Raw genomic sequence first — 12,378 nt, forward strand, 5'->3', positions numbered from 1 at the left:
TCATGCCTGCTCTCTTTGTTGGCTAAACACAAGCAATGCTCATTTGATGCCAGGAAACAGGGCATGCTTCTTTCTAATTAACTAAATGGCCTGTATTCAACTGTAGTCTCCGTTCATGCAGAGGCACATTTATTAGGCAATTACGTGGCCCAAAGTGTCAAGCAGTTTACTTGACTTGTCCCCCGTCGAAGCATATCCCTCCATTACAGGACACCTATTAATCAAGGCAAACCGATTCATTCATTCACTCATTTGCCATTGTGCCAGGGGAGGGGGGCTAACATCAGACCTTTCTTTGGTTTAAATCGGCCTCAGGGAACCATTTGACCCTCTCCTCAAAAATATGGAAGGAGATGGAGAGTTGGAGCTGGAGAAAGGTTATTAGAGAGTAAGGGCTGATGGTCACTGGCAAGAGGAGGAGAGAAAAGAGTCTTCTCCACACACCGGGGTAGCTAAACTGGGGAACATAGTCTTAGAGCTTTGAGGCCAGCTCTTGTTCAATAAACCATACTATTGTTGGCTCCAGCGATTTGGGTCACTGTGATGGAAAACACCTTGGTAGAAAGGGCCATGACAATCTCCCAATCGGGGTCAATTGAGTCAGTTCCGTGACGGCAAAACGAGGGACGTTATCTGAGCTCAGTTGATTAGGTAGCCCCTTGTTTGTGGACAGCCATTTTCTCCCTCTCTCTGATTGGCGATGGGACTGGGGCCCATCTTCTATTGTTCTCCCTTTGCTCTTCACAGCCCATCCCAAAGGGGATTGGCGGTAAGGCTTGAGATAATCTCAAGTGTAAACAGAGTGATTGCCGCTCAAGTGAGGGAAAATTGGATACGATTCACCTTCAGCCAATCTGAAAATAACTCAATGACACTAAGTATAAGGTGGACATTGTTTCCATTTTGGGAATAATTCTAGGAATAAGGCGATTGAACAGTGCTATGATTGTAAACACTGATATTATCGAGTCTTAAAGACAAGAAACTAGTGGGCTAATATGAGTACTACATGTCACAGAGAAACTGGTGGGCTAATCTGAGTACTACATGTCACAGAGAAACTAGTGGGCTAATATGAGTACTACATGTCACAGAGAAACTGGTGGGCTAATCTGAGTACTACATGTCACAGAGAAACTGGTGGGCTAATATGAGTATTACATGTCACAGAGAAACTGGTGGGCTAATCTGAGTACTACATGTCACAGAGAAACTAGTGGGCTAATATGAGTACTACATGTCACAGAGAAACTGGTGGGCTAATCTGAGTACTACATGTCACAGAGAAACCGGTGGGCTAATCTGAGTACTACATGTCACAGAGAAACTGGTGGGCTAATCTGAGTACTACATGTCACAGAGAAACTGGTGGGCTAATCTGAGTACTACATGTCACAGAGAAACTAGTGGGCTAATATGAGTACTACATGTCACAGAGAAACTGGTGGGCTAATCTGAGTACTACATGTCACAGAGAAACCGGTGGGCTAATCTGAGTACTACATGTCACAGAGAAACTGGTGGGCTAATCTGAGTACTACATGTCACAGAGAAACTGGTGGGCTAATCTGAGTACTACATGTCACAGAGAAACTAGTGGGCTAATCTGAGTACTACATGTCACAGAGAAACTGGTGGGCTAATCTGAGTATTACATGTCACAGAGAAACCGGTGGGCTAATCTGAGTACTACATGTCACAGAGAAACTGGTGGGCTAATCTGACTACTACATGTCACAGAGAAACTGGTGGGCTAATCTGACTACTACATGTCACAGAGAAACTGGTGGGCTAATCTGAGTACGACATGTCACAGAGAATTTATATTTCTCAGTGAATTAGCTTTTACATAACTTGTTGACGTCGAAAAAACACATTTGTCTTCACGGAGGATATTGTCGTAAAGTCGGCATGTAAAAGAGAGAGAAAGCGAGAGAGCGAGAGAGAAAGAAAGAAAGACGAAACGAGAGATAACAAGCAAGAGAAAGAGAACACAACAGCGAGAGAAATAGACAGAACAAAAATATGACAGTGAAAGCCTTTTTGAGCCCTTGAAGTGAAGGTGCCATTATAGATGCATCCATTAGCACGCGCATGTCATTCCCCGCTTCGGGGTTTGGCTCTCAGGAAATCTGGGAGCAGGAGCTGCCGCCTGTCATTAGCCCACAAGCTCCGCACTATCTCTGTTTTGCTGGGCAGTGAGTGCAGACAAGGGTTTCATTTCTGCCAGGATTCTGTCAATGTAAGTGTGTTAGCCATGGCTCAGCCCAACCTACAGCAACAGCGGGGGTAGCACGAGAGCAGTTCCACTTCCATTTGAGAGTTAATTACAAGAAATCAGAAAGGTTATTAAGCAAGCGATTAGGTCTGCTCTGTGACGACCCTCTGGGCACGAGTTTACAAAAACCCTCAGTGTCGGGCTGGGATGGAATGCGGCCGTGCATTACAGCCACCGCCACTTTCTCACACTGATTGGGTTGGGCTGAATCAAGGAACAAGGTGATACTAAGTGGAGGAAAATAGAGGGCGGATATGTTGAGATGTGTGTGCCTGGGTTCCGGCAAGGCGAGCTGGGCCGTACCATTGCGTTGAGGATCTAGATGTTTCATGCTGCACAGCTCTCCTTTGATGTCCCCGGGCACTTCCATTCCCAGCTTCTGATAGAAGTCTCTTTGTTTTTTTATCTCCGCTGCAGGAGGGGGGAGGAGGGAATTAGAGAGAGAGAGACACAAGGGAGGATTAAGGCCTTGCTTTGGCTGAAGGTGCCTGTCACTAGGGATTCTTTAAGTCTGATATGGAGCAGTATTTTTCTCATTACATCAATGAATGCACATGTCAAATCCTTGATAGATATTCCAGGGCTATGTGCTTTGGGATGTTAGTTGTTCAGTAACTCTGCCTCAATCTCACGGTACAAACAGATTGTAAGGAAACAGGGTTGAGAGATGTGTATGGGCAGAGAATAATAGTGACAGTTAAATGTTATTGGTGAAGGGACAAGGAAGAAGATAAACCAATATGAGATAATTACCCTCTTGTAACCCCGGCACCAACTTGTAGACAATGTCTTGCATTGTTCGGTCATGGCTACAGGAAAAGAGATATGAAATCTAGAAATTAGAAAATCTAACAATTTATACTGACAGTTTAAGATATGTTATACCCTGCTTACTCTGTCTTGTTCGGAAGCTTTTACTTTACTGTAACGGACGTTGACGAGACAGAAAAGATCATTCGATTTGTAAAAAGATGATATACATAAATGCTGATCACACACACCTCCTAAATGTCAGCAGCACATGCTTGATGTGTGAACACCCTTTACCATTAAACAGCAAGAGTGACGGCAAAACACAGCATCTCAACCACTGCCCAGCACAGCAGTGACCATACTCTATTTCAACAGCTGAAAAGCATTGTGACTAGCAGGACCCAGTGGGGTGTGTTGTGATGTCACGAGGACCCTGGAAATATATGTGGTGTTCCTGCTGTCTGGAGTGAAGGTCATTCCATCTATTTGCTGCTCAGGACCACAATTAGCTGATTCTCTCCCCGAGGCCGGCGAGAGCCGACCGCTTACCACCGCGGTAGCCAAACTTTGCCTCGCCCAAACACAGCAAAGTGTGACAACTTTTTGACAGAGTCCTTGATGCACAGGGGTGTGGGGGTGGATGGAGCCTCAATTAGCTTTCGCTTAAATATGCAATGTGCAAGATTTCCGAAAGCTCGATGATGACACATACCCCTCATTTTTGGGAGAATATGACTTATCAGGAACGTTTTATATATATATATACACAGTACCAGTCAAAAGTTTGGACACACCTACTCATTCAAGGGTTTTTCCTTATTTTTACTATTTTCTACATTGTAGAATAATAGTGAAGACATCAAAACTATGAAATAACACATATGGAATCATGTAGTAACCAAAACAAATCAAAATATATTTTATATTTGAGATTCCTCAAAGTAGCCACCCTTTGCCTTGATGACAGCTTTTCACACTGGCATTCTCTCAACCAGCTTCATGAGGTAGTCACCTGGAATGCATGTCAATTAACAGGTGTTAACAGGTGTGCCTTGTTAAAAGTTAATTTGTGGAATTTCTTTCCTTCTTAATGCGTTTGAGCCATTCAGTTGTGTTGTGACAAGGTAGGGGGAATATACAGAAGATAGCCCTATTTGGTAAAAGACCAAGTCCATATTAGGACAAGAACAGCTCAAATATGCAAAGAGAAACATGAAGGTCAGTGAATGTGGAAAATTTCAAGAACTTTGAAAGTTTCTTCAAGTGCAGTCGCAAAACCCATCAGGCGCTATGATGAAACTGCCTCTCATGAGGACCGCCACAGGAAAGGAAGACCCAGAGTTACCTCTGCTGCAGAAGATACGTTCATTAGAGTTAACTGCACCTCAGATTGCAGCCCAAATAAATGCTTCACAGAGTTCAAGTAACAGACACATCTCAACTGTTCAGAGGAGACTGCGTGAATCAGGCCTTCATGGTCGAATTGCTGCAAAGAAACCACTACTAAAGGACACCAATAAGAAGAGACTTGCTAGGGCCAAGAAACACGAGCAATGGACATTAGACTGGTGGAAATCTGTCGTTTGGTCTGATGAGCCCAAATTTGAGATTTTTGGTTCCAATCGCTATGTCTTTGTAAGACGCAGAGTAGCTGAACGAATGATCTCCGCATGTGTGGTTCCCAAGGCACACTTAACCAGCATGGCTACCACAGCATTCTGCAGCGATACACCATCCAATCTGGTTTGCACTTATCATTTGTTTTTCAAAAGGACAATAACCCAAAATACACCTCCAGGCTGTGTAAGGGCTATTTGACCCAGGAGAGTGATGGAGTGCTGCATCAGATGACCTGGCCTCCACAATCACCCAACCTCAACCCAATTGAGATGGTTTGGGATGAGTTGGACCGCAGAGTGAAGGAAAAGCAGCCAACAAGTGCTCAGCATATGTGGGAACTCCTTCAAGACTGTTGGTAAAGCATTCCTCATGAAGCTGGTTAAGAGCATGCCAAGAGTGTGCAAAGCTGTCATCAAGGCAAAGGGTGGCTACTTTGAAGAATCTCAAATATAATATTTCTTTGGATTTGTTTAACACTTTTTTGGTTACTACATGATTCCATATGTGTTATTTCATAGTTTTGATGTCTTCGCTATTATTCTACAAGGTGTGTCCAAACTTTTGACTGGTGCTGTGTATATAAATATATATATATATACACACACACACACACATATATATTAGCGTAGTACAACTGTATCAGTTCATCATAAGCCCAAAAGTATTTGCATGAAATATGGTTAGATTGCTTGTGTTTTCATCCTCTCAGCACCAGTAGTAGTAGCAGTTGTTTTGATCTCTGCCTCTCACACCTAGTTTGAACCTGTTCCATGATTTGTGTTTAAAAAAAATAATGCACTGATGTATCTTTCACCTGTTTAAATGTTTGGCATTCATGAGCTTTTTATTTTAAACAAACAACTACTCCGAGATGGGCCTTTCCATTAAAATAGGGGCATATGCCTAATGACTAAATAGCAGGTAGACATTTAAGCTGGCGAACATCTCAGTGGCCACAATACTAATCAGAACCTACTGCCCCAACACTGGACAACAGTCCCTTTAGTGTGTGTATGTGTATGTATGTGTGTGTGTGTGTGTGTGTTTGTGTGTGTGTGTGTGTGTGTGTGTGTAAATATGCATGTATTCTGTTGTTGTGTGTTCCTCCTCCACCCCCCTCTCCTTTGACACTATATTGTTTATTGGACAGTGCTGCTGCCCCCTAGTGGTGGGTCTCTGTGCCGCACACTGATGAAATCCAACACTGAGCGGGTAAGGGGAAGGTGGTTTGATGTCCAGGCTGCTCACTCACCCGATGTACTGCAGTGGATGGCTTTGGTGAATGACAATCCTGCACGTGGGACAGGTGTTGTTCTCCTCAAGGTACTTCACTAGACAGCTTCTGCAGACTGGAAGACACGCAGAGAGACACGCCCCTTCCATGATCAGCATTATGGGTGTCTTGTTCTCCTATCTTTTTACGTTCTAAAAAAGTGAAGCTTTTTGGAGAGAGAGCTTTTCGGACAATGTGAGTCTCGTTGCTTCATGTCTAAGGGGGGGGGGGGGGGGAGAGAAATTGAGTGTACAAAGCTGTCCATTGTACACTCTACATTGACATTTGGTAAATGAAGACTTTCCACGTGTGGTACAATGGCTCCCTCTAGGGCATGACTGACCTACTACATTACTTGCATTGCCACTGACATTCACGCAAATACATCTCTATCATTACTACAACTACTTTGTGGGGGAGGTTTGCTTGATTGTTGTGACAATTACACTTTATTGCGACAACGAAAATGTATATTCTTGTATGAAACCTTATGCATGAAGCCCTCATAAAGATACAAGAGCAGCGTTACTATCTGAAGACTGTGTATGAGCGCCATCGGCAGGTACTCACAGGTGTGTAAGCACTCCGTGACAGTAGTGGCATCTATCAGGTACCCCTCACACAGGCGACAAGTGATGTGGGCGTTGATGTCCCACAACTTGATCTTCCTGGTTAGTGTCTCAGGGTTCTGGGGAGAAGAAAGACAAAAAAACATGCTGAGTCCAAACTCAAGTTGTTCCGTTTTGTTTATTTTTCTACATTCTAAGGGTAACCTCCCAATTCAGTTTTGACAAAAGACTAAAAGATAAAGACCTGTCAACTGTCCAACTCATTTGTTTCAAGGTCATGCAGAGTACTGCTTTGTACACAGTGCCTTCAGAAAGTATTCATACCCCTTGACTTAATCCCCATTTTGTGGTGTTACAGACTGAATTGTGTGTTCACACCCATCTACACACAATACCCCATAATGACGAAGTGAAAACATGTTTTTAGAAAGCTTTGCAAATGTTTTGAAAACTAAATACAGAAATATCTCATTTACATAAGTATTCACACCCGAGTCAATAACATCCCCTTTGACAACGATTACAGCTGAGTCTTTCTGGGTAAGTCTCTTAAGAGCTTTCCACACCAGGATTGTGCAACATTTGCACATTATTCTTTTTCCAATTCTTCAAGCTCTGTCAGATTGGTTGTTGATCATTGCCAGACAGCCATTTTCAAGACTTGCCATAGACTTTAATGCCGATTTAAGTCAAAACTGGAACTAGGCCACTAAGGAACATCAATGTAGTCTTGGTAAGCAAGTCCAGTGTATATTTGGCCTTGTGTTTTAGGTTATTGTCCTGCTGAAAGGTGAATTTGTGTCCCAGTGTCTGTCGGAAAGCAGACTGAACCAGGTTTTCCTCTAGGATTTTGCCTGTGCTTAGCTCTATTCAGTTTTCATTTAATCCCCCCAAAAACTCCCTAGTCCTTGCCGATGATAAGCAAACCCATAACATGATGCATCCACCACCATGCGTTTGCACATCTGTCTTATTGCAAACAGGATGCATGTTTTGGAATATTTCAATTCTATACAGGCTTCCAACTTTTCACTCTGTCATTTAGCTTAGCATTGTGGAGTAACTACAATGTTGTTGATTCAACCTCAGTTTTCTCCTATCAGTCATTAAACTCTGTAACTGTGTTAAGGTCAACATTGGACTCATGGTGAAATCCCTGAGCGGTTTCCTTCCTCTCCGGCAACTGAGTTTGAAAGTACGGCTGTATCTTTGTTGTAACTGGGTGTATTGATACACCATCCAAAGTGTAATTAATGCTCAAAGGGATATTCAATATCTGCTTTTTAATTTTTTTACCCATCTGCCAATAGGGGCCCTTCTTTGCGAGGCATTGGAAATCCTCCCTGTCCTTTGTGGTTGAATGTGGGTTTGAAATTCAGTGCTCGACTGAGGGACCTTACAGACAATTGTATGTATGTACAGAGATGAGGTAGTCATTCAAAAAACATGTTAAACACTATTATTGCACACAGAGTCCATGTAACTTATTATGTGACTTGTTAAGCACATTTTTACTCCTGAACTTATTTAGACTTGCCATAACAAAGGAGTTGAATACTTATTGACTCAAGACATTTCAGCTTTTCATTTATTTATTTTTTGTAAAAATGTCTAAAAACATAATTCCACTTTGATATTATGGGCTATTGTTTGTAGGCCAGCGACACAAAATCTCAATCCATTTTAAATTCAGGCTGTAACAACAAAATGTGGAAAAGTTCAAGGGGTGTGAACACTTAATGAAGGCACTATAGAGAAACAGACAGACAGACAGACAGACAGACAGACAGACAGACAGGCAGGCAGGCAGGCAGGCAGGCAAACAAGCAGTCAGGCAGGCAGGCAGGCAAACAAGCAGTCAGTCAGACAGACAGAGGCAGAGTGAGGCAGAGACATGAAACTCCATTCATGGTGGGTGATTGTCTTGGCTTACCCCTAATGCCGCCATGTGTTGACTGGGGATGATTTGGCAGCCACGTCTCTTCCTGCAGGCACGAGGTGGTGTTAGCTCCGCATCATGGATGCCCTTTCATGTGGCTAGGAGAGAAGACAGAAAGACAACAACACGATTAGAATTCTTTGTGTTCTACAGCAGTGGTGGTTCCCCCAAAGTCCCTTGTACCATGGGATAAAACAGTGTTTCTAGCCCAGGGTCCTTCAACTCCTATCCTGGAGAGCAGTGTTGGAATACCGACGTATTACCATTGGACTGGAACAAAAGCCTGTAGTCACCCAGCAGCTATCCAGGACAGGAGTTAAAGAGGCTCATTCTAGCCTTATCCCAATCATGAACTAAACTGAGACCAGACAAATATTGGAGCACAGAATTTATCTGCCTGATATCAGGCTTATCTTGAACTGCAACCGCTTAAGAGTTGGCTGTGACCCACCATTTTTTGGGACACTGCTCTACAGACCTGAAATGAACCTGGGAAAGTGCTCAGACTATTGAAACAACATTTATACAATGAGACCGTTGTATGGAGTGGAGACGTCCCTGAATTCATGTAACAAAATAAGAACCATATTTAAAGTAACTTCAGATCCAGTAAAGCCTAAAAATAAACATCGGACCTAACATTTCCAGGAGAAAAAGTGGTGTCCCCACATGACACGAGGACTGACGTATTGCAGTACTTAGTCACTCTATTAGACAGAGGCCTTGAGATTTACTACCCATTCTGAGCCAGAACGCCACTCTATTAGAAATAGGCCTAGAGATTCACTACCCATTCTGAGCCAGAACGCTTTGAGTTGTGAGCTCCAAAAACCTCTTTGACTTGGCATGAAACGGACTCCCACCGCTTCTTCTAGCCTATTGATCTTAAATGTGAATTCTCTTTTACTCTGTCTGGGACAATACAAGTCTGCCTGTGTGCTTTTGTCTGCTCACCAGACCATGACATTAGTCCACTTACTCCATTGAGGTGAGTGAAGGAAGGCTGCTGAGCATCTATTAGGGGTTCTCTATCACCTGGGCTGCGTACCAAACCATGTAACACAGTTGCTGTAACAGTTGCCAGACTGTCAGGGTTGAACAAGTGCATTCAGTTGCAGAGCACTTGCAAGTGGGTTGACAGGACGTGTTTACATCCTGCCGTATCAAAAATGACCCGGGACGTGTTTACATCCTGCCGTATCAAAATGACCCGGGACGTGTTTACATCCTGCCGTATCAAAATGACCCGGGACGTGTTTACATCCCGCCGTATCAAAATGACCCGGGACGTGTTTACATCCCGCCGTATCAAAATGACCCGGGACGTGTTTACATCCCGCCGTATCAAAATGACCCGGGACGTGTTTACATCCTGCCGTATCAAAATGACCCGGGACGTGTTTACATCCTGCCGTATCAAAATGACCCAGGACATGTTTACATCCCGCCGTATCAAAATGACCCGGGACGTGTTTACATCCTGCCGTATCAAAATGACCCGGGACGTGTTTACATCCTGCCGTATCAAAATGACCCGGGACGTTTTTACATCCTGCCGTATCAAAATGACCCAGGACGTGTTTACATCCTGCCGTATCAAAATGACCCAGGATGTGTTTACATCCTGCCGTATCAAAATGACCCAGTGTTTACATCCTGCCGTATCAAAATGACCCAGTGTTTACATCCTGCCGTATCAAAATGACCCAGTGTTAACATCCTGCCGTATCAAAATGACCCAGGACGTGTTTACATCCTGCCGTATCAAAATGACCCGGGACGTGTTTACATCCTGCCGTATAAAAATGACCTGGGACGTGTTTACATCCTGCAGTATCAAAATGACCCAGGACGTGTTTACATCCTGCCGTATCAAAATGACCCAGGACGTGTTTACATCCTGCCGTATCAAAATGACCCAGTGTTTACATCCTGCTGTATCAAAATGACCCAGGACATGTTTACATCCTGCCGTATCAAAATGACCCGGGACGTGTTTACATCCTGCAGTATCAAAATGACCCAGTGTTTACATCCTGCCGTATCAAAATGACCCGGGACGTGTTTACATCCTGCCGTATGAAAATGACCCGGGACGTGTTTACATCCTGCAGTATCAAAATGACCCAGGACATGTTTACATCCTGCCGTATCGAAATGACCCAGGACGTGTTTACATCCTGCCGTATCAAAATGACCCAGTGTTTACATCCTGCCGTATCAAAATGACATAGTGTTTACATCCTGCAGTATCAAAATGACCCAGTGTTTACATCCTGCCGTATCAAAATGACATAGTGTTTACATCCTGCCGTATCAAAATGACATAGTGTTTACATCTTGCCGTATCAAAATGACCCAGTGTTTACATCCTGCCGTATCAAAATGACCCAGTGTTTACATCCTGCCATATCAAAATGACCCAGTGTTTACATCCTGCCATATCAAAATAACCCTGTGTTCACATCCTGCCGTATCAAAATGACCCGGTGTTTACATCCTGCCGTATCAAAATGACCCGGTGTTTACATCCTGCCGTATCAAAATGACCCGGTGTTTACATCCTGCCGTATCAAAATGACCCGGTGTTTACATCCTGCCGTATCAAAATGACCCGGTGTTTACATCCTGCCGTATCAAAATGACCCGGTGTTTATATCCTGCTGTATCAAAATGACCCAGTGTTTACATCCTGCCGTATCAAAATGACCCGGTGTTTATATCCTGCCGTATCAAAATGACCCAGTTTTTACATCCTGTGTTTTGTTCACTACTGGGTTGTATTTACTACTTGCTTTCAATTACATTTTTCTCAAGACCTGTTCGACTCCGGACCAAGCCTCTTACAGAGACAACTGGACGAGAGTGCTTCATCAATGAATGTACGACAATTCAAAGTTGATAAGACGATAAGGGCAATTCCACGGTACCGGAATTACGCTTTGACTCAGATTTTTCACTTTAAAATGTATGCCAAACAAAAAACATTGACTTCAAAGTTTAACAAACCATACAACTCTATGCACAAGGACTTTCACAAAAACACATTTACTGGAAGAACTGTGCAAATGCAAAGTTCGGTAACAGAATTACTGTAAAATCTACCTCAATATTTTATGTGACCATGTTTTCCAGAAACTCCGTTAAATATCTGCTCCCAATTAAGATTCAAAAACATCTGCTGAAAGAATGACACCTTGAGTTTGCAAAAAATATTTTGGTTATTGATCTACAGTAGGTGAAGTGGATTTACACCCGGTAACGGAATTATAGTAACAGTATTACATCATGGGTCCCTGATCTGTACTATACAGAAATGCATAATTCTGGATATGAATGTCATTCTCTTCATGGTGATGTATCCTGAAATAGGTACACAAACGTAGTAATATGGAATATCCTTATTTTGCATATTTGGGTATTATTCTAAACACTGGCATTTATTGTAATGGCCTCCGCCCCCCAAAAAAGACCACATTTGAAACAATCTGAACCAATCATAGACGTCTACGTTTCACAAGTTTGGACATCACAGTAGAGCACAGTACAGCCCAGCACTGAACAACACAGCACAGTAGAGCACAGTACAGCCCAGCACTGAACAACACAGCACAGTAGAGCACAGTACAGCCCAGCACTGAACAACACAGCACAGTAGAGCACAGTACAGCCCAGCACTGAACAACACAGCACAGTAGAGCACAGTACAGCCCAGCACTGAACAACACAGCACAGTAGAGCACAGTACAGCCCAGCACTGAACAACACAGCACAGTAGAGCACAGTACAGCCCAGCACTGAACAACACAGCACAGTAGAGCACAGTACGGCCCAGCACTGAACAACACAGCACAGTAGAGCACAGTACGGCCCAGCACTGAACAACACAGCACAGTAGAGCACAGTACAGCCCAGCACTGAACAACACAGCACAGTAGAGCACAGT

The 12,378-nt window shown here is 43.5% G+C and overlaps 1 protein-coding gene across 2 annotated transcripts in view; it reads right to left on the reverse strand.

Annotated features, from left to right (window-relative positions):
- LOC139574387 (polycomb group RING finger protein 3-like) overlaps positions 1–12,378 on the reverse strand; it is a 38,865-nt gene that overhangs the window by 11,642 nt on the left and 14,845 nt on the right. Inside the window, exons 1-6 of one of the 2 annotated variants that reach the window (XM_071398915.1) lie at positions 8,696–8,748; positions 8,427–8,530; positions 6,495–6,612; positions 5,904–6,000; positions 3,032–3,087; positions 2,582–2,689 (exon numbers count right to left, since the gene is read on the reverse strand). In XM_071398915.1, the coding sequence (XP_071255016.1) occupies positions 2,582–2,689; positions 3,032–3,087; positions 5,904–6,000; positions 6,495–6,612; positions 8,427–8,441 (394 nt within the window). In that variant the 5' untranslated portion in view covers positions 8,442–8,530; positions 8,696–8,748. Of the gene's footprint in view, positions 1–2,581; positions 2,690–3,031; positions 3,088–5,903; positions 6,001–6,494; positions 6,613–8,426; positions 8,531–8,695; positions 8,749–12,378 lie in introns of those variants that run through there. The other variant, XM_071398912.1, reaches the window with a different exon arrangement.

Source organism: Salvelinus alpinus, chromosome 4, assembly GCF_045679555.1.
Source record: "Salvelinus alpinus chromosome 4, SLU_Salpinus.1, whole genome shotgun sequence".
Lineage (NCBI taxonomy): Eukaryota > Metazoa > Chordata > Actinopteri > Salmoniformes > Salmonidae > Salvelinus > Salvelinus alpinus.